The 22,837-nt window shown below is 55.3% G+C and overlaps 1 protein-coding gene across 1 annotated transcript in view; it reads right to left on the reverse strand.

The window, feature by feature from the left end:
- TMEM132D (transmembrane protein 132D) overlaps positions 1-22,837 on the reverse strand; it is a gene marked incomplete at both ends in the record, with an annotated part of 481,494 nt that overhangs the window by 5,092 nt on the left and 453,565 nt on the right. The window contains 2 exons of the mRNA XM_081288230.1: positions 432-705; positions 1,499-1,704. Of these exons, the coding sequence (XP_081144356.1) occupies positions 432-705; positions 1,499-1,704 (480 nt within the window). The remainder of the gene's footprint in view (positions 1-431; positions 706-1,498; positions 1,705-22,837) is intronic.

Here is a 22,837-nt window from a genome sequence, read left to right on the forward strand (position 1 = left end):
ACCATGACGCTGCACTGTTTAAACCACCAGCATTGCCCGCGGGCCTCTCTGTGCCCCATTCCCCGCAGCGGGCACCTGCTCACAAGGCCAATGGCATGATAGCCCCCTTCCGTCCCCACACCCCTGGGATGTTCAGGTGCCATCGGGTCAGAGGTGGGACTTGGCCAAGGTGGCAAAGACGTCATGGAGAAACATGAAGCTTAGGCGGGGACGTCGGGAGGTGGAGGGTGGAAGCCAGCGCGGGCCTGGCAGGTGCTCAGGGGAGGGCCACTCAGACCAGAGAGTATTTCCCAAGATCCAAGGCCAGTGTGACCCACGGAGCCCTTGCTTGTCAATGTCATTAAGGTCACCCCCAGAATGGAGTTTGCTCTGAGGAACAACAGACAGCTGAGGCAGGGACACAGAAGCCCTTGCCTCTGGGGACGTCCTACCTGAATGGTGGTCATCCCCAGCTCCTGCCCGGCCAGGACCAGCCCTCCCTGCAGCTTGGCGATCCTGGGCTCCTCCACCTGCATGAAGCCGCTTATGAGCTCCGTGATGTCCACTTGCCAGTCTGAGCCCAGCAGGTAGGCCAGGTGGCCCCCAGGGCTGGCCGCCTCGGCCACAAACTGTGTCAGGACGCGCACCATGGCATGCTGGTACTGCAGGGTGCAGCCGCGGCCCCGCCTCTCCTCGTCCTCCTCCTCCTCACTGTCCCGAGCTGGCCTGTCAGAGAGCCAGTCAGTCCATCGGATACTTACTGGGGGCCAACTGCTTATGGCTGCAAATGTGACCCCCACCCCACCCTTGAGGGGTTCACCGCTGGCTGTGAGGCTCAGACGCACACAGGGTGAGACTGAGACTGGGCCATCCGGATGGCCTAGGTGGCAAGCAGGCTCAGAGGTTCCTGCAGGTGGGGCGCCCAGTGGCAGGTGGGGCGTCCAGTGGCAGGCGAAGCCAACAGGAGGCTCTTGGAGCAGAGACTGGCAGCCCTGTCCTGGACATACCACAGGGGGCCTTGGGTCCTGTCCTGCTGCACTGAGCTGCCCCTGCCCTTTCCCTCTGAGCCTAATTGCACTCAACATGGGTCTGTATTAGGGAGTCTGTCTCTCACCCAGGCATACACACACACACACAGGCATACACACACACAGGCACACACAGGCACACACACATAGGTGCACACACACAGGCACATGCACACACACACAGGCATACACAGGCACATACACAGAGGCACATGCACACACACACAGGCACATACACACAGGCACATGCACATGCACACACATACAGAGGCAGACCCACACACCAGCTCACACACACACACACACAGGCACACACGCTCGAGAGGACTGCTCAGATACACGCACACACATACAGAGGCATATACAGAGGCACACGCACGCACATAGAGGCACACACACAGGCACACACACAGGCACACACATAGTTACACACACAGGTACACTCACACACAGACACACACACGTGCACACGCACTCACTCACTCACACACCTTTTGTTGGAGACGATGGGGACTCTCCAGCCCTTGATCTGGTTGAGTTCGGTGTCTGAGACCTCAATCTGCAGCGGGAGCCGGGGCACCCACACGGTCACCTCCAGAGGACTGCTCAGGTGCTGGTAAGTGAAGCTGACTACCGCGTTTACCTTGCCTTTCATCTCCTTCCCGTTGACGAAGATGTAGTCACACCTGTCTGAGACCTGGGAGGGCATGGGGAGAGACAGCGGGGGCCAGTGAGCCTCCGCAGGACCTGTAGCCCGGAGCACAGATGGGCAAGGGGTTGTCGGGGACCGCCCTGGGAGGAGCAAGTTCCTGTGCAGGACAGGCACAGGCTGCTGCTTTTGCCAGCATGTGGCAGACGCTGTGACGAGGATGTGGTGTGGGCCATTGTGGATGTGACCAGCTAAGGACCTTCTATCCTCAGCTCCACTGGCAAATGAGCAATTAGCAAATGAAATCACCTAACATCACATGTACGTAAAGGGTACGACCTGATATCCTGGTAAAGAGGTGACCGTGAAATGATGTCACAACCCAGCTAATTTACACCACCACCTCACAGCGACCTCTGGGTGTGTGTGTGAGGACATTTATTACCTACTCTCTTGGGGAACTTCAGGCACACAATACGGTGTTGTTAAGGACCATCACCCTGTGGTACCTGCTGGACCGTTGGGTCCCCATAATGCCACGTAGCTGGAGTCTGTGCCTGACCCAGGCGCCCACTCCCCTCTTCCCAGCCCTGGCAGCCTCATTTGTACCCTCTGCTTCATGAGGTCGACTGTGAAATAGACTCCATGTGTGAGTGAGTGGGTGGGTGAGACCCTGTGGTGTCTGCCCTGGGTCTGGCTTATCCACTTGAGGTCCCCCGGGCTCATCCAGATGGTCCCCAATGCTGGGGTGTCCCTCCTCAGTGGGCTGAGCCACATGTGCCCTGCTGTTTCTTCAGTCCCCTCAGTGGGCGCTGAGGCTGCTCCACGCCCTGGCTGCTGTGCAAGGTTCAGGATCTTCAGATGGGACTCCCTGGAGTATTGGGGTGGCCCTAATCATCACGCAGCTGCTCCTGGGGGGGGAAGATTTGGTGCCAGCTGCAGAGGGGTGCTGTGGCCCTGGGCAGGTTGTCTCTGGCCAGTTGGAAGGTGGAGGGAGGGTCCAGGGAAGAAGCTGGGGAACCCTGGGGCCTCACAGGGAGCAGAGACAGACACCACCACCCCGACCCTGGGAAAGCCATGTCTGCCTTTGGCCTTGGAATGACAAGGTCAGGGTTTTTGGTGGCCCCAGGAGCTAACCTAGAGAAGGAGGGGGCTGGGCCGAGGAGCCAGGAGAGCATCCGTCCCAGGCTGGCTGGCCGGGCGAGGAGCAGGAGGAGAAGAGTCAGCGAGACCCTGAGGAGACCCAGGTGTAGAGCACCTGGCAGAGGACAGGGTTCCGGGCATCCTCCCTCCTGATGCTCATGGGTCCCAGGACACATCTCACAGATGGTGAACCGGAGGCCTGAGATGTGCCGCCCCTTCTCCACATGCTGGAAAGAGGCAGAGAAGCACCAGGCCCAGGTCAGCCTCGGCCCGTCTGCCCCACCCTGGCACGTCCTTCTGCCCAAATGCCTTCTGGGTTCCCATTTTTTAAAGGATGGGAACCTCTTTTGGCACTTAAAGGGGCATGAAGAAAAGCAGAGCAGCGATTATTGAGTTGTTCCAACATCACAGAAAGCATTTCCTGTGAAGGCCTTTCATCTGGGCACCAGGCGTGGACTCCACATGCGCAGGGAGCCAGGAGCTCAGCCTCTGGGTGGTGACCGATGCCTCAGAGAAGGTGGGCCAGCTCCACTGTGAGGTGCAGGAGTTTGCCACCCTCAGTCCCTGCCCAAAGCAGAAGGACTTCAGTTGGGTTGCAAAGCACGTGCACAAGGCTGTCTATAATCTGGGGCCTGGCCACGGTCCCTGCTCCTGACCCAGGTCACTTCCCTTCCATCTCTACCCCAGGCTGAACTGTCACAGAGGAGCAGATTTCTTGAAAGAAATAAAGACAGAAGGGAGAGAGGGAGGGAGAGGGAGAAAGAGAGAGGGAGGGAGACAGAGAGAAGGAGTTGAGTGACAGGTGTTGTTTCCTTGCTGGTCCAAGGAGGGACCATCAGGAGCTTCGCCTTCTCCTCACCATGGTACCTGCCTGGTGTTTAAGGTGGTGGTGGCCATCTGCCTAGACTCTCAGAGCCTGGGGTCCCCTGAGCCTCCCTACAAGGCCACGAGGGTCAGGGTCCAAATGCGAGGTCCACCTTCCTCCTGCCTAGTAACTGGGACTTTGTTGGGGTTGTTTGTCACCAGCCCATTATGACTGCTACACCAGGCACAGACCTATTTTGAGGGCTGTACTAATAAAAATAGGATGGGCCAAATTAGTGGGTTTAGGAGGTGAGGGAGACCTCCTAAGTGAGTGAGTAAGGTGCATGAAGACAGAGGAGGCAATGTGGAGCTGGCTTCCAAGATTCTAATTGTTGCAAACTCCGAACAAGCCAAGAAGGTGATTGGAGTCCACAGCGTGGGGCAGAGGTCTCCATCATAAACACATCGTCACTGAGGCCGGGGTGATGGGAGCCCGCCCTCCTCATGCTAAGGACTTTCTGCTGAGTGACAGAGCACAGGACCCACATCCATAGGAGTGGGGAGGAGAGTGGCAGCCTCTGCTTGGCCTGGTGAGGTGGGGAGGCTGGGAAGAGCCCGAGGGGAGGTGGAGGTCAGGGAGGCGCAGGGAGGCTTGGTGGTAACGGGCAGCAGCGTCTCTGAGCTGTGCACCTGGGAAGGTGAGGACACGTGCCTGGGGACACCTGGATCATGTTTTTTAAAAATTTGAATATTATTTATTTATAACTCACAAGCATTTCATCTTTAATGGCAGTGGTATTCCATGTGTTTATCAATGTATTTCACTGTTAGCTTTTTCAACGTGAACTTGTTTTACTCAGTAGCACGTTCGACACTTGGGCACCGGCGTGGGACACAGTGGTGTGCCAGCCCGAGCCCTCTCCCCTTTACCTCCTGCACACATAGCAGGAGATAAGGCTGAAATCACAGAGCTGGCCTCAGAATGAGATGGCTTTACACAAACACTGAATGAATTCGACATAAATGTGGCTGTGATGAAGTCTAAGGAGGAGGGTCCTCTCCCCAGGTGATGAGGACCAGCCGTCCTGGAAGGGAGAGGGTACATGGTCAGAGCAGCTTAAGGTTCGCCCACGTGGACCAGCGGAACCTGTGCACCCTGCCTGGGTCTGGAAACCGACTTCACCCAGCAGAGGTTCAGAAAAGCCACCAGGGAACCCCCGAGCTGAGCCGTGATGGGTGACAGCCCTGGGGAACTTCACAGGTGAGAGAAGGGAGGCCGTGGATGGAGAGAGAGGGGGAAAGTGAACTTTTAAACATGAATCTCACTGTGCACACTCCAGGCACACCACGTGCCTGGGGACTGGTGGGAGAACAGTCACCATAGCAAGGCACAGGCCACGTCTGCCCTCACAGAGGCACCAGGCTCTTGCTGTCCCTGTGGTGGGAGCTCAAGTCCACTCATGGCGTGGGAATCTGAGTGCAGCTCCATCGCCCTACAGTGCTCAGGGTGGACCCCAGGTATCCAGTCTGTTCTCCCCCATGTCTGCCCTTTGTGTCTCTAACTCCTGGCCCTGAACGCCCCCCTGCAGCCTTAGCACCCTCCCTGCCTCTGGTCTCTGAGCCCCTCAGGGAGACGAGCGCACGCGCTTCTGCCAGACCCACAGACACAGATGAGCAAAGGAGACCTGTCCATCACATCTGGTTACAACAGGGCTGGTGGTACCTGTCAGTAACTTATTAACTGCCACTTTCCAGTGCTGATAATGTGAAGGGATGATCTATGAAAGCTCTGGGTCCCCTTTGTACTCTGTGCCCGGCCAGCCGCCCTGTTCCGGGTCGGAGTTAGAGTTAATATTTCCATCTTGTGTGCATAATCCGGCACTTATGTGAATTTAATGCCATTTCCTTCATTTGGGTTTAAATGCCGGATGAATTTAAATCTTAGTTAAATATCACCCATATTCATGGCACAATTTATGTTCTTCTGATATTTTTCTTTCTCCGCTTTTTTTTCCCCCCAAGTGCAGATGCTAAGGATATGGAAATTCCTCTTTCGCCCTCAGGCTTGGCAGAAGTATCACCCCCAGGGAGGCCAGTGTCCAGTCTGGCCCTGGTGGCCCCTCTTGTGGTTGGTCTTCATCCTGGACTGAGACGGAGCATTGATAATGCGGTGGCAGTGAGCGCGGCAGCAGCTGATGACGCAACATCCCGGGTGGACACTAATTTCCACTTTGCTAAGTCCCCACAGCATGTCCACAGGTGCTATTGCCCTGTTTCCAGATGGGGAAACTGAGGCTCAGGGCTAAGCAGTCACGAGGGCCTGATCTCCTGGGCTAATTAATCAGAAGAGAAGTCTGGCTCGCTCTTCCCGGTGAGGTTTTTGAGAAAAGGTTTCACTGCACTCAGTGGCTTCTGATAGAGGACAGGAAACTCTCTGCCCAGGGAGATGTGCTGTAGAGAAGATGCTGGGCCAGGAGGCTCTCTGGGAGCAGGCAGAGACAGGTTGCAGATGTGAGGCCAGCCCTTGGGGTCAGTGGAGACCACAGAGGGAGTGAGAGCCAACTTGAGCCTGGAGTGATCCTAGAACGGTCTGAATCGGGTCCCCCCTCCCACGCTCGTATGCTGAAGCTCGGGCCCCCAGTTCCTCAGGATGCAACTCCACTTGGAGGAAGGTCTTTTAGGAACAGAGTGAGTTAAAATGGGTCACTGCCCTGGGTTCCGGTTCAGTCTGACGGGTGTCCTTACAGAGAAGAGGTTAGAAAACACAGAGACATCAGGTTTGCACACAGTGAGAGGGGCCATACCCCACCAAGGAGGGTCCTCAGAGAAACCAGCCCTGCCTGCCCTCAGACTGAGTCTTCAGCCTTGGGAGCGGGGTGGGAGGATGGGTTTCTGTTGCCTGAGGCGCCAGCCTGCTGCTGGGTGCTGCTGTGGCAGCCCCGCAATCCAGGCAGCGGAGGCCACAGAAGAACCTTCTTCGGCTCTGTCTTTGCGGCTGTTTGCCGTTTCAGGAGAACTTGCCAGCAGCGTGGAGAGGAGGCTGGCTGGGGCCTCCTCGGGGTGGCAGTGTTGGTGGAGTCTGGCTTCGGGGACGTGTCTCTCTGGAAACCTGGCAAGAGCCCACGTGTGGCCCCTCGGTTGGTTCTTGTGGTAGCAGATGAGGTAGGGGATCCTCCGACACCCACTGTACGGTGAGACACGGGCACCCTGAGATGAGGTTGCGTGCTCAAGTTCACAAGGCTGCACATTGGGCCTGGGTGTGGTCCAGTCCAGGCCCCTGCTGGCCCTGGCTGACCTTGTAGGTGCTGCGGTGAGATTGTGGTGCCTGCTGGGTTGCAGGGCCCAGAGAGAAGGTCATCAGGTGGCAAAAGGAAAGAGGTGGCCATGCCAGGAGACTTAATCTTCTGCAGGTGGCCACATCTGACCACTGGGAGGGAGGCACAAGGGCCCAGGAGCTTCCCACTGGGGCCCCTGCTCCCACCTCCCTGCGCCGAGCAGGAGACTGCCTGGGAGGAATCTGGGTGGCTTCTTTTGTCTGCTGTGACGTCCTCTCCGTGAGACATGGAGCAGACGTCGGCGTCTTTGGGATCATCTTACTAGAAAGCCTATTTTCCTCCAGTCATAGATCCGTGTTCCCGGGAAGCTCCGGTATTTCCAGTGAGCTTCAGCCAGCAGGAGGCGTGTTCAGTGCACGTCTCTGCTCTCAACCTCGTGGTTATGGGGCACGGTCGCCTCCCACACGGTGCTCCCACAGGAGACCATTTCACCAGCCATGGAGCAGCTCTGACCACAGGCAGGCACTGCTCCAGACCAGGCTTTCTTGGCCTCAGCCACATCTATATTTGGGGCTGAACGATTGATGTCTCCTACTGACCTGGGCACAGCAGGACGTGGAGCAGCGTCCCTGGCCTCCCCCACAGAGGCCAGCAGCAGCTCAAATCCAGTCCGTAACAATCGAAGATGTCTGCAGACCTGGCCAAAGGACCCTGAGCAGCAGCAGCCTCTCCAGAGGAGGACCGCCAAGCCAGGGTGGGTTCTGAATCTGGTCATTTAAGCCCCATAGGCTGCCTCTGCTTTGGACAGTGGACTCCAGATCCATGGAGGCTTCCTGACACACAGCTTTACCCACCCACAGCGGGAGACTATTTGCAGTCCCTCCTCGGGCTCAGTTGTGTGTCTCCTGGTCTGTGCTGACACGCAGCCCGTCTGTCCTTCCCATCATCTTGGAGTTTGGGGGACTCCATCCCCTTTATCTTCATGGAAAACTTTGGGACTCAGGGCCATGGACGTATGTGGCAGAAGGTGTTTCCCAGGAAGGCCTGGCCACCTGTCCTGCCACTGACTTCCTCCTCTCCAGAGTGCCCTTCTCAGAGCCCTGCTGGACAGCACAGTCCAGCCCCTGGTCCTGGTTCTGGGCTGGCCTCGGGGACTTGCTGACCAGCAGGATTTGGTGTAAGTGCTGCTGACCCGAGATCTCTCTTCTCTCTCAAATGGGATGGACATGGGAAGAAGCCAGTCCCAGGATGGTGGGGGGCCTGACAGAGACTGAGAGGACCCTGCTTGGGGCTTTGGGTCCCTCCTCCCTGCACTCTGGACCCTGCCCTCATCCCCAAGGAGCAGGAAGGAGAGAAGCAAGCTGGATATAGGAGCTGGGCTCTGCGAGTGACCATCACATGCAGACTGGCCCTCCTCTCTCTCAGGTTGCTGGGGAAATACTGTCACCATCAATGTCCCTCTCACACATGCATGCACATGTAGGTACCAACACAGATACAAAGAGGGAAATTGGAACCCTCCGGAGAACCCTGAATAAGCTGACTTCTTCCTGCTCTCAGATGTTGACGTTTCCCCACATGGCGGAGCCTTTTCTGAAATACCTTTTCTTCCTTTTTGAAGATGAATCGTCACTCTTGTCAAAGCAATTACATTTTAAAAAAGCATTTGAATTGGCACCTAATAATTGCACACATTTATGGGATACCCTGAAATAATTCGGTAACCGTACAATGTGCCATGATAAAATCAGGGTGGACACGTGTCCATCGCCTCAAGCATCTATTGTTTCTTTGTGTTAGAAATCCCTGGCTCCTTTCTTCTGCTTCTTTACAGGACAATTTATTGTGAGCCAGAGCCACCCTCCCCATGGTGCTGTGGACACTAGAAATCGCTCCTCCTATTTCAGTTTCCTGAATGATTTTCAATAGTCGCTACTGACAAACCACAGGCTACCTCCGAGGCTGTTGCATGTGATCATGCAGCGCTGTCGCTCTGAGGAAGCAAGTGAGGGTGCAGTTGGTGGAGAAGCGAGGACAGAGGGATCAGCTGCTTCCTATTGGCCCAAATGTCCATGTCCTATTTATGGATAAGCAATGTTTGTGCAAGTGACAGGGTCCCCAGGGGACGCAGCCCGAGTTCCTCAGCATGCTCGAAGTGCTCTCAAGAGGAGCGTCAGCCAGCAATCGCTGGGTTCTGCTTCATGGAAATGAGACGCCCCGGATGTGACGACCTGAGGAGGGCAGCTGCTGTCTTGGAGTTCCGAGCCCTCCTCTGTGCCCTGTCTGACTTGCCCACTGTCCCTGCTCAGGGCTTTCTGGGGGACGGCTGGAAGGACACTCCTGGGCTGGAGGATGGAGGGATTGTCCCCGCCCTTCTTCTCCTTGGGCTCCCGGCCTCCCTGCTGCTCCCTTGAGCACCAACCAGAAACACCTCCGGTTTCTCCAGCCTGCTCAGACCCAGCCTCATCTCACCCCTGAGAGCAAGGGCACCAGCCGGCAGGCCCTCCTCAGGGCTCTCCACCTCTAGGGCTCCCTCTGCGCCAGCTGCTCAGCCAAGTCTCCTTGGAGGCTCCCAGGCCTGCAGGACATCTCACACCCAGCTGTGTTAGTTCATCACCAATCTGCCCACCTTCCAGCTCTCTGCCCATCTGCTGTTATGGTCCATTTCAAGGAAGCTGCCCACCCTTGCCTGCTTTGCCCCTGCAGGTTTCAGGCTGCTGTTAACAACCAGAGTTCAGTAATCAACCCCTTTTGTCACTTAAGAAGACCCAAACAGCTTGGCACTACTACCAGAAGGGGAAGCGTTGTCGCTGGACTGAGTTTAACTCCTCTTAAGCAGAGGGGCAGGAGCGCCTGGGCGGCCCTGGTCCATGTGGGCTGGGTTAGTCCCTGACCCCTCACTGCCCACCCTGTGGCCTGGGTGGGACCCCATCCCTGCCGCGGCTTCCTCATCTGTGAAACAGAACGATCCTAACGGTGCCCACGTCACCAGAAAAGGCTGGGCAGATACTTGGGCAGCAGCTGGACCTCAGCCTGCCCACAGCGGGCACTGGGTAAATGCAGTCCTGTAGTCCCTACCTGGACCCAGCATGTCACCCAAGGTGGTAGGCGGGAGGAGGGCCATTCCCCTCCCTCTCAAGAACCTAAATATGGGAAAACCACCTGAGGTGCCTCCTGCCCTCCTTCCACAGCCTGGAGCTGTGACCAGCATCCCGTTTGCTGGCCCTGCTGTTCCTATCCGTCCCCTCTCTCCTTCACCCTTTTCTTTTAACCTTGGGGGCCTTCCACTCTGCCTCCTGAAGTCACAGTCCCCCCAGGGTCCCAAACGTTGTGACCTGAGATCCAGGTGAAGGGAGGTGAACACAGATCCCACGCCTGCCCTGACCCACCAGTCACAACAGTTCTGACCTTCAGACCCTTCAAACCATGAGGCTTTTGGTCCCCACGCATGGCGCAGCTGGGGACCCGAAGGTCCCGGCCCAGGGGGTGTTCCTCACCCCCTGTGTTGACGCCTGGCAGGTGCCGAGGTGGCAGGGCCACCACCAGAACTGTGGACTTCATTCCTGACACCACGTGGCTCCCAGCCTCGTCCCCGTCCACACCGTTCATCGTCCTTTTAATAAACTGGACGAATCCCCTTCTGCATCAGCCAGCCCCAGCAGTGCTCTGTGGCTTGCAAAAGAGAATTCTGAGGGGGACAGGGACTGGGCACAGCAGTGAGGGCTGAGCCCAGGGATGAGTGTGCAGAGGTGGGGAACCCAAAAGGAGTTCATGGGTTTTAGAGCCCAGGTGGGAGCCAGGGCCCAGGACAGCTGCCCACCAAGTGGCCACCAGTCCCATATGGACTCTGGGTGCAAATTAACTTTGATGAAAGAGAATGGAAAGCTGAGCTCTGCCTTGCAGGAGCCCCAGGCAGAGAGCTCAGAGCTGTGTGAGATGCAGCAGACGTGGGGAGCAGGGGCTCCCGCTCCCTGATGGCACAAAGCAAACCGACAGCCACTCTGGGAGACAGCAGGGCAGCTCTCACCATTCGGTCCAGCCTGACACTCGTTGGTGTTGACCCGAATGAGTTTGCATCCATACAAAAGCCTTCATGTGGAGTTTACAGTAGCTTTATCCATAATTGCTGAAAATTGGAGGCAACCGCAGTGTTCATAGACAGGGGATGGATGAATACATGTGGTAACTCCATGCTGGGGAATACTATATATCGGTGAACAGGAACCAGCTGCCAAGCCAGGCAGGGCGAGGAGGAGTCTTGAACATGCACTGTTAAAAGAAGCCTGTCTGAAATGGCTGTATCTTGTAGGATTCTATTTATAGGCCATTTGGAAAAAGGCTGAACCACACCATCCTGATTAGGGTCAGTGGTGCAAGTGTCCCTGGGGTGGAGGCTGAGGACTCGTGGGCAGAGAACAGGCACCTGGGACAGGGACTGCATTCTGTGTTACCACGGGGGAGTTCTGTCATCGTTTGTCAAGATGCAGACAATGCCAGCCCAGAGGAAGCCCCTACAGGAGAGTGGGCCTGGTAAACAAGGAATAGGCCCAGGCTCACACAGAAGGCCGTCTTTACCACACTCCAGACTCTGACTCCAGGGCTTCACTCATGTTGAGTCACTGCGTCTTCACAAACCCCAGAGCAGAGCCATCTTATCTTGACTGCTCAAGAGGGAGGCCACCAGGCACTGCGAATCCAGGGAATGGCCTCTGGTCAGGGCTGAACCCGAGCAGGGGTGCCCGCTGGAGATCAGGAGGATCAGGCTGGGCAGGGCCCTGCAGAGCCGCGAGGCATCACAAGCCGTGAGCATGTGACTTCTCCCAAGGACTTGTTTTCTGTGAGTCTCAAAGCGTTGTCATACTTATGAGTGCTTCACACTGGCTTTGAAAGTCTGAATACCTCATTGGAGATTTTCTTTTCAATTGTGAATTAATTTTTGTCATAAAAATGGGAAGTTGATCCTGGCAAGTGATTAAAAGTGTCAAAGCAAACAGAAAGAGGCACGTGCAGGCAGATCCAAGCCGCCCTGAGCCAGCCCGCCTGCCATCCCCGAGGGCCCTTCCCAGGGACGCTGTTGCACAAGCACTCCACATGGTTTCCTCTTGTCCTCGGGAGTGGCCAGCTCCCCTCATTCTGTGACTTTCCTTCAGGATAACAGCTGAGTGTGTCAGCACCCCTTGGGAGCTTCGCTTCCAGGGTTCAGAAGCCTGAGAATCAAAGCCGCACTTCTGAGACGATGGCCAGGTAAATGGACGACGGCCCAGTGTCCCTTTAAGCACAGGGACGCAGGGGGAGCAGGGGTGGCTGTGAACTTCTACCCAGCGTCTCTAGCAGTTGGGAGCCCGGTGGCTGCAGCGTGGCCTCCCCGTGGCTCTGGAGCCCTGGGACTCCGCCACAGTGTGTGCTCCTCCCTACCTCAGGCCCCCAGGAAGCGGGGAGCGCACCCCCACTCTTAGCACTTCTGCAGTGCTGGACTCTAGGGACAGGCCCCGAGGGCTGTGGTTCCCAGTGACACATGGACACAGGGATGTCCAGCGGTCCCGCTGGAGCTGCTTCTATGCTGAATGACACCTGCGGTCAGCCCTCAGCCCATGGCCTGTTAGAGGTCCCCATCAGAGCAAGCCAGTGGGCACTGCCGTTTTGATAGCAAAACAGATCCTTGTGACGTGCCCCTGAAAGAAGCAGCCAGGGGACACAGGGAGCGTCCCGGCCATGGCGGGCCAGGGTCCAACCCATGGAGCCATCTCTGCGGTAAGAACCTGGGGTGGCGCGTGCTGCTGCTGGGGGCTCAGGAAGGGACCCCAGTGGGAGGAAGGAAGCCGGGCTCAACTGCTCAGGAGCCCCCTCCCCTCTCTCCAGCCATCCTCCCCCCACAGTGCTGGACAAGCAGCCCCAGGGGCACCTGGGGAGCTGCAGTGGAGTCCACGCTGGCCTCCCTTCCCAGCATGTCCCATTGGCTGTGCAGAGACTGGAGGGTGCCGACCCTGAGCGCTGAGTCCATGGAGGAAGAGGACAAGATGTCCAGGAGGAGTCCAGCTGGGGGCGCGTCCTTCTTCCTCTCTGCCTCCCTCCCTCTCTCCTTCCTTCCTTCTTGATGGGGTACATTTATTTATTCAGTTTAAAGTTTATCATTAATGTTAATTCTGATTAACAGACACTAATTGTGCCAATTTGTGGGGTATGACGGGGCGTTTCCACACACCACATCGTGGTGTGGTCAACATCTCTACGAGGTAGTGGTATTGCCGGGCTGGACTTTAGATCAGGGGCGCTAGGATTAGGAGGCTCCTGGGAAGAGACCAGGGAAACTGGATTCAGGGGGTGGAGACCCTTCGGCACCAGCACCGAGGGGATCCAGGGAGAGCACTGCCCATGGGGGAGAGGTCACGCTCACCACTGCCCAGAAGCCCCAGGGTCCTGAGGAATGCAGTGGTGGCCGTGTGTCTGACTTCAGAAGCTGGCGGTATGGGGCCAGCTCACAGATGGGAACGTGGCTGGCTCTCGGGAACAGGCAATAAAGCAACGAGCTTCTCCAGAAGCTCGAGGGAGGCTGGGCGTCGGGGGAGAGGACAGGGAGGGAGGATCTATTTTAACCTCCACAGAAACTTCAGACCCAGGAGATGCAGGAGCTGAATGCAGGCAGGTCCTGGACTGGATCCTCCCACAGGGAGAGGAGATGAAGGGAACACCTGGCCTGTGTGTTAGACGGCATGCGGATACATCAATATGGTGTCGATATTATTGTCCTGGTTTGATGATCGCACAATTGTTGGGGAACAAGGGAAAACGTGTACACAACACTAAAAAGCCTAATCATCTGCAAGAAAGTCCCCTAGAGGGGTGCAACGGCTTCTCAAAGATGCCCCAGCCCAGGACCCTGGAGCCTGAGGACCTGCAAGTTCACCTGTTGAAAGAGAACCAAGGACGGGGACAGAACTGGATATTTCCAATCAGGGGGACTTCAGTGGGGGCTTTTCTGAGGTTATGCAGGTGGGGTGGAGGTCCTTAAAATTGGAAAGAGGTGGCAGAGTGAGTCAGAGGAGATGTGAACGGAGCAGAGGCGGCGAAGGTGTGAGGACCCAGACCCCTGCTGGCTTGAGAGGGAGGGTGGGCAGATCAGGTGCCAGTGCTCTGGAAGCTGGGACAGATGAACAGATGGCTGTCCATTGGCCTCCAAAAGGAAATGCATTGGTGGGGTCACAGGTGTGGCCCCATGCCTGCCCAGTCAGCCTCTCTCCACCATGACCAAAGGACTGGGCAAGAGCAACAGAGGGGAGTAGACGTTTATTTTGGATCACGGTTTCAGAGGTTCAGTCCACAGCCAACCGACTTTGTTGCTCTGTGTCCGAGTGGGGTGGACCGTCATGGAGAAAGGGACTTATGGAGGAGAGCAGCTCAGGACATGGCACCAGAAAGCAGAGAGAACTCTGCTCACCAGGGACGACAGATAAACCCCACAGACATACCCCCAGTGACTCCCTCCTCCAGCCACACCCTACCTGTCTTCAGTGACCACTGAATCCATAGAAGTGGATTAGGCTACACCTCGCCTCTGAATATTCTGGCATGGTCTCACACATGAACTTCTGAGGGACACCTCATAGCGAAACCTAAACAGTGCCCCACTCTGACCTCTGTCACACACAGACACAGAAACTGACAAGGAAGAACAGCCCTGCTCTGTAAATCTTCTGTGAGCATTCAGGACAGATTTGTGCTGGTGGTTGGTACACAGGGGGCATTTGACATTAAATAAATTTGCTATGTTTAGAGATGACGTCAGCCAAAATGGCGGGTGGATGAGCTATCGTGGGTGAGGGACAGGAGGGCTCTGCATGGAGCCTCTGACTTTCAGCTTTAGGAACTGGGTGGACACGGCTGAGGGAGCCGAGGGACATGCCCAGGTGAGAGAAGCAGCCATTTCTGTCCCTGGTCCCCACAGGAGGCCCTGGAGTGTGGTCTCCTATCTCTGGTCCTCATCACTGCCACAGGAGATTCTGGGTGACCCGCCAGTGTGATTCCATGCAGCTGTCCCCAGGTCTGGATGGTTTTGGCTAAATCCCCCCCCTCACTGTAGATTTAGCATTTGGGTCTCATGGTGTCTGCCCCTCCTGAGCCAGCAGTCCACCTTCCCTGAGCTGAAAGTTGAGCCTCATTGTGGAGCATGTTGTTCACACCTGACACGCAGGTGATGAGGGGGAAGGAGAGAGGGGGTCACGGACGGAGAGAGAGGAGACTTAAAGAGGTGGTCCTGCTCTGGCTGGCCAAGGAGGATGCACTGGCGATGTCCAGGGAGTGAGATGCGGCCCTCAAGACCTGGCACCCCATCTGGTCTTGGTACCTGTGAGGTCCTGGCCAGGTGGCCTAAGAGCCTGGTGTTCAGGGATCCTGCTGGATTTATCTACCTCTAGGACTCGCCCCTTTATGGCAAGAGAAATTCAATATATTTCCATCAAATGATCAAGTCAAATCTTAACACAGCAGAAACGGTTTAAGATTCCTGTGGTTCGAATGTGAAAAAGACCGAGCAAAAGACCCCTTGGAGCTTGGCCTACACTGTGGTGTGTAAACAGGTGGGCACTGGGGCTGGTCAAGCTGGTGACTCCCGCCCCAGGGACCTGGGCTTTCCAACCCCAGGTGGGAAACGAACCTTCTTGGTTGCCCCAGGGACACTGGATGGTTAATCTCTGTGTCTCTTCCACAGGCTCAGGGAGGCCCTAGTAGCCCTGATGCTACTTCTGTGTGTGTCTGTGAGGCTGCAGGTGGGTGAGCGTTTGAATCCATAAAGGAGATCCACCTTCCCAGTGTGGATAGGCCTCCTAAACTCCGTTGAGGCCCAAATTCAACTAAAAGGCAGGGGAATAGCAAATTCCTGAGCCAAGTCACTCATCTTGTCCAGCCCTTGGATTGCAGAGCTCCTGGTTCTCAGAGTGCTGGTCCAGAGTGCGGGTGACCCAGACCTCGGGCCTCAGGCTGGGCTTGAGTTGCTCACCTGGGTCTGCAGCTTGCAGGCAGCTTCTTGGGGCTTCTCAGCCTCTGTAACCAGGTGAGCTCATTCCTGAGGTCCATCTCCTCCTGCGTGTGTCTCTGGATTTGCTATTGGGTGTTTCTTTAGAGGACAACCACAGACATCCTTGCAGTACCTTTTCCGTGCACTGTTGAATTTCTTGCAGATTTCATGGTCGCGTGTCTTCTCACCTCTTACCTCTGCCTCTTTCCCCATGACAGGCATGGTACCTCGCTCATGAGCTCAGTCCCACACTCCCAGGGCCCCAGCTCTATGCAGAGGAGCTCCTGTTTCCAAAATAACTGAGCTAAGCCTTAATACCCCCAAGTGCCCAAATCTTGATTGTTCAACTTGGTGCAGGTCCACGGGTGCCCCTGTGTAGCTCTCTGTGAGGTCACCCGTGGCAGGATGCCCCTCTAGTCTCCCAGGGTCCACCACAGCTGACCATCTTCTCCACATCTCCTTTCCTAGGCCAGGTCTGCCTGTGTAGAGCCACCCCGGGAAACCAGGCAGCACATGCCCCTCTGCCGTCTGCTCCCCTTCTCCCGCCTGGGAGAGGTGTTGATGCCTTTGCACCCAACTTCAGCTCTGTCTCTCAGATGCCAGTTCCATCTCATTGTCCCAGGACACTGATGCCCCTGGGGATGGGTGTCTAGGTCATTCCCAGAGTTTGGCTGTTGTCCACGTGGCTCTCCGAGCTCTCCTGGACATAGCTCTTGGTGACGTTATGCTCTTATTTCTGTCGCGATGGAATAACTTGGTCTTTGGGTAACATGTGCGTCATCCTGGCCCTGTATAGGGCCCCTTCCTCTCTGCCAATGAATGTGTGCTCCTCAGGGGGTGCTGGGGAGCTTGGCCATAATTATATCTCCCCACCCACACAATGAGGGGCCTGAGCTGCCTGTGGAGCTAGTTCTGAGCAGAGGGGAGGACAGGGCATGTTCTCCTCTGGGATGAAGCGCGTTCTGACAAGGGAAAGGGGGCGGGACTCTTATTAGTGATGCTCCAAGATGTTCTGGGGACCCACAGAGGCTTGATAAGAGCACGGCCCCGCTGTGCTGTGCTCCCGGAGCATTCTGGTTTCCAGAGGAATCACGCATATGGATGTGTGGAAATCTAGACCAGCTCTTAAACACACTTCCAAGACACTGTCTGCTCACAGGAACTGTTCGTGATCAGTGGAGAGACGGGAAAGAGACATCTGGGTTCCTTGTACCTCTCAGAAGGCGGCAGAGTGGACTCAGCAGGACACAGAACACAGTCCACCATGTAGACTTCCTAACCTCCCTAGATGGAGAAAGCTGTATTTTTTATTCTGAAGTCTGAAGCCAGGAGTATCACAGGTTCAAGGCCAGCATAGGCAACATAGCAAGACCCTGTCTCAACGTAAAATATCAAACGGGCTGGGGATGTAGCTCAGAGGTAGAGCACCCCTGGGGTCAACCCCAGCACTCCCCAACCCCGTGCACACAAGTTGTATATTTTTTTAAAATTCCAACCCAGAACACACTAACACTTTCACAGAATAAGATAAACTTGTGTTTGGATGAGGGGCGGTGCCTGATTGCTGGTGACATTTCTCAGTGCTCGCTCTTGACTTCTGTACCCATCTAGGTGAGGACCAGAGATGATGTGCATGACCTAGGCTGGTGCACAGAATGCCCTTTGCCCAGCATTAGTGGGTGGCCCTTCCCTGACCTGAGTCCCTTCTGCAACACTCTGCCCATCTCCCCAGGCAGCAGCACATGGAAGCAGACACCTGCCAGAGAAGGTTCCGGGAGGTTTGGGCCCAGCCAAAGCCAGCACACCTCTGTGAGACCAGGGGCTGGGGCCCAGGCCCCAGGCTTCTCCACCTGGCCTCCCCCAGGGCTTTGCTTTACTTCTGCTCAATGTGCCATTTGAGGGGCAGATCTTTAAAATTAGCCCTGGAAAAACATACGGGGAGTCAGATCCACGTTACTCTCTGCACATGCATTTCTGCCTGTCTCCACACTCGTGTCCTCACTGGGGCCTCTTCCAAAGCCTGCCAAATGTCCTGGTGGCTTTGTGACCACAGAGTCACCACTCCTCTCCCTTAGTTTACTTTCCTGATACTGCTTGTTTGCATTCCTGGGCTCCTGGGGCCTCCCAGCCATTGCTGAGGATGGGGGGAAGGGACAGACGTCATGAGCCATGGAGGGAATGGGACTGGCTGCTGGCTCCGTGTTTTTCTAATTGGTGCTGGTGACATCTCAGGTGCAGACCCACCCCGGGGCCGCAAGCCTCCATCTGCGGCTTAGGATTCGGCTAACTCAAGAGCAGGATCATGGTGGCCCGTCGGAGGGAGGGGGAAGATTACAGGATGGTTAGGTTCGTATGCGCTGGGCAGGACTCATGTTAGGTATTGAATTCCCTGAATTCAAACAGGAGGCTGGTTTCCAGAGTCCGACAGGACGATCTATAACAGGCAGTTTTCATCCATCTTAGTAGCACAAGATTTTTAAATGAACAAGGAACTTTTCTCCTCATTATGAGCATGAGGCTATTGTAAATGAGGACCTTGCTGCACATGAAAGGAAATGTCATTAGTGCTAACAGCCCTGTCACTGGGACACTGAGAAGCCTGGAGTGAAAGAAGGCAGTTGGGTCTCCAGGGATGTGGGCTGAGAGGCCCTGCAGTGGAGGACACGCCCACGGGAAAGCCTGCTTCCCCACCAACCTGTCTTCCCTTCATTAGGGGGAACGGCTTAGTGACAAGGAATGACCGTCCTGCTGTCACTCACGAAGGCCGAGAGACACAGATACTCACAAAGCCACCTGACGCACAGGCTCCCCGGCCTTCCCATCACACTGATGCTAAGTGTACCAGAGCACATTTCCTCGAGGGTTTTCTATATTCCCAGTCACTCACATCCAAAGAGGCCCTCTCTCCTATGCACCAGCCCAGGTCACGCACGTCATTGAGGGTCCTCACCTAGACGGGTACAGAAGTCAAGAGCAAATCCAGGGAACCCAGCACACTTCTCACCCAGGCTCTGAGCTGGGAGGAAGGAGAAGGCCTCCTACACATTCCTTAGAGCAAAAGACCAAGGGACGAGTCTGCCAGGGCCCCCTGGATGCTGGCCTAGATGGTGCACCTAGCTTCCGACTGCCAGAGGAATGGCCACGCCACCAGGGACACCTCTCCTCTCCTGCTTCATCTCCTGCCCACCCGCCTTCTGATGGTGCACACCATTGCCAGAGCCAGCTGCTGCAGGTGTGGCCTGCCAGCCCATCACCCCTGCTGCCTCCAGTGTTGTGGAGGCTCCTGTGCAGGTCACAGGGGATGTGGGGGGCCTGCTTGGACTGTGAGCAACTGTCCTGGGTGGCCAGGGCCCGCAGGGCTTCCTGAGATGTGAAACTTCAATGCCGAAACCAGGTCCACTCTGGGTCCCCACTGTGGACCACCAGGGCCACACCCCTCCCTGGTGTCTTGGGCAGGATTGGAGGGGTTCCTACACTCCTGCTCTGAGGTCCTCAGCAGGGCTGTTACTGACGGATGGAAGGCGGGTAGAAAGCGGGAGCAGGACTGGCACAAGCACCTTCTGGGGGTGCCAGGCTCTGAGCACCAGCAATTCTGGACCTATAGTAGCACTACTGAAGATCATAGGAACAGGCAGGCCCAGGTCCCCTGCAGGCTGCACTGGATGCACACTTAGATTCCTGCTGAAAATGAGAGTGTGGGTGGCAAAGCCTGCAAATGTGCTTCTACACCCGTTCAAACCAGATGCGGGACTGTCACAGTGCCCACTCCCAGGGCTCTCACAGAGACCCTGATGGCACTGGGCTCTGGCCTGGGAGTCCTGAGCTCCTGAGCTGTTTCTCTGTGTGGCCTAATTGATACCAGTGACTTGAGCATTTGCCCAGTGGACTGTGTACAAGACCATGCCCTGCAGACCACAAGGGGTTCTAAAGGAAAGCCCAGGAACAGAGCAGTCCCGGGGTGTACCCATGTGTCACATAGTCATGTGCATCACATGCACGTATGTGTAAGTATGTTACACACACAGCGTGCAAAAGTCCAGGGCATGTTCCTTGTTTTTGGGATCTAAAGATGCCTCTCATTGGAGGGAAATTATCCTAAAAATGCTCACAATACTGTCAGGACTGGGAATTGAGCACACTCAACAAATACTGAGTAAAGTGTGAAAAAAAAATAGTAATGAAACTGGTAAAAACCGGCCGGCACAGGAGGCTGCCTGCTTCAGAACCAGCATGTTCCAACTCAGGATTTTAGTGGCACCGCTAGACCCCGTTCACTCATTCTGGTAATTGAATTCCTAACAGGAGCACACGGTCTGGTCTTTGCTCTTGGAAACATTAAATGAAATACCAAAATTAAAAGCAAATATTTTCTTAATATCTTCCAAACTTTTACAGGAGTACACGCACACTGAACTTCTAGCGAGGCTTCACTTGGGCGATTTTTAAATTTAGCCATCCTAAATTGTTGAGATCAACTCTGCAAAGAGGCAATGGGGCAAAGCAATTACCCTAGCCTCTCCTTACAAAAGAGCTGGTTCAAAGCTTTCTCCTGCACCTCATTGTCATTTTTATTTGCAATAAGTAATTTAAAAAGCATTTTAAAGGAAAGAATAATTGGTGCAATCAGCGGCTCTAAAAAGAAAAAAAAAGATTTTCTTTTAAATTTGTTTACCAGTAACTTATCTGTGCAGAAGGAGGGCCTATCATCTGTTATCTACCTACCTATTATCTGTCTGTCTGTCTGTCTAATTATCTATCTATCATCCACCAATCCTCTATCATCTTAAATTCCTAAATGCCTAGGGAAGATTCTGGCTGAAGGAAATGGGAATGCAGTCCCTATACCTACTAGAATATTGAAATGGTTACATTGTGAGAGATTGTTTCTTTGGCAAGTTCAAAATCACAGTCGCATTTCCAGAGATCTCTGGTGAAGAGGTTGGTCTCTATGATCTCTGGGGGTGCAGATGGGCAGTGGTCATTTGAGAACGTGGGCAGGATTCTCTTGTGTACACACTGGACAGCTGTCTCAGCACATTTCAAGAACTCCATGGTGTTACCAGCTGCAGCCACCATGCCGTGGATTCAGCCTCCACGCTCTGTTTTATAACTACCCAGCACACGCCCTCTCACCAACCCTCACCCCGTGCCCTCCCACCCCACACGCACCCTTCTGCTGTTTCTGTGAGTTCCACCTGTGGCTGTGTGGGCTGGTGACTACGTTCATGACTGATCATGGTGACCTTTTCAAGTGCATAGGAGGTCAATGCATCGTGCATCTTAAATCTACACAACTTTTGTAAATGTTCGAACTGGAAAAAAAGGGTTTCATGGATCCCAGGCTAGAGGTCTCAGTCTGTGGTGGCCACAGAGTCACAGGGCAGGTGTCCCGCCAAGAGAACCTGCTGCTGGGGCTGAGGAGGCTCTGGTGCCTCTGGATGCTCTCACCTGGGATCCCAGCCTGCACCCGTGGCCGTCCATGCCAAGAGCACGCCCTCCTCCAAGGTCAAGGCAGGCCTGCGTGCACCGCCTCTCTATCATCAGCCTTGGCTGGGTTGCCCCTTGGGTCTGCTGAGCCTCCTGGGCCAGCTCTGCAGGCAAGGTTCCCCCATCCTCTTCCTCGATCCCCAGGCCCCTTTGCCAGGCACCCAACATGCAGGGTTTTTTTTTTGAGAAGAGTATCAGGGATTGAACTCGGGGGGCACTCGGCCACTGAGCCATGTCCCCAGCCCTATGTTGTGTTTTATTTAGAGACAGGGTCTCAGTGAGTTGCTCAGCACCTTGCTTTTGCTGAGGCTGGCTTTGAACTCGTGTTCCTCCTGCCTCAGTCTCCTGAGCTGCTGGGATTAGAGGCGTGGGCCATGGCGCCGGCCATTTTTTTTTTTAATGTGGTAAAAATGAGAGCTTTCCCTCGACACAGTTTCTGCACACAATGCAGTATTGTTAGCTAAGGGTGTGATGCTGCTTGGCAAATTGCCAGGCTCTCTCATCTTTTCCCATGGGAACGTTGCACAGCTGGACAAGTCCCCATGCCCCAGTGTCCACTGGGGAATGAATAGAAAGGCAAGATGTCTTCTGTGCATGCAGCGGAACATTACTGGGCCTCAGAAAAGCAGAAGGCACTCCTGCTGTTCACAGTGCCGTGGGGACTCTGGGGACACGATTCTGCCTCTGGATCCAGGCGCGGGCCTGAATCCTGTCTCCTCCCCATTGTTGGACATCCTCGTGGGTCTTGGTGCCTGCTGCCCGGAGGTCCACGGCTGGCTCTGGTCATAGCAGTAGAACGCCCGTCGCCTTGGTCTCTTAGCACCTGCCCCGCTCTCTCTTCAGACCCTCTGCTTTCCCACTCCTTAGTCTGAGAAGTTAGAGTGAGGAGGACCCTCCGTCCCCCTGTGTGGGCACTTGGCTCAGGTCTTCCGGAGCAGAGGACATCTCTTTCAACTCCCCAAGCAGTTCCGCATTGGGCTGCAACGCACTTGGGGCACTGTGAGTTACATCCTGGACATTTGATGGAGCACTGTGGACACAGGCACTCTCCCCTCTAGGTCATCACACGGAGACAGCATGGCTGGAATCTGCTGGAGATGATTCTTGTCTCCTGGGAAAAGCCCACCTGAGGAACAAGATGACATCTAGAGGAGATGGGTGGAGATTTCTGGGGCCTGAGCCCTGGGTCTTGCAGTGCCTGAAGCTCATAGATTTTGGAATCCATAGGAAACGGCCCAGTACTTTTGTTTGTGTGGAGTTGGGGTTTTTCCAACTTAAAAAGGAAAAGAGTTCTGAAAACCCAAGTTTCTGACAACAACATTCCATGTGACCTTGGGTTTTCTTTACCCTCCTTTGGAGATGTTCCTCTTCCTCAAGGACACGGTTACAGAGAAGCTGCATGGTGGTGCAGGATTACTGTTCTGCCTCTGTCCACGCTAGGGCTCAGACTTCTTTTCTTCCT

Source organism: Spermophilus citellus, assembly GCF_964194105.1.
Source record: "Spermophilus citellus genome assembly, chromosome: 3".
Classification (NCBI taxonomy): domain Eukaryota; kingdom Metazoa; phylum Chordata; class Mammalia; order Rodentia; family Sciuridae; genus Spermophilus; species Spermophilus citellus.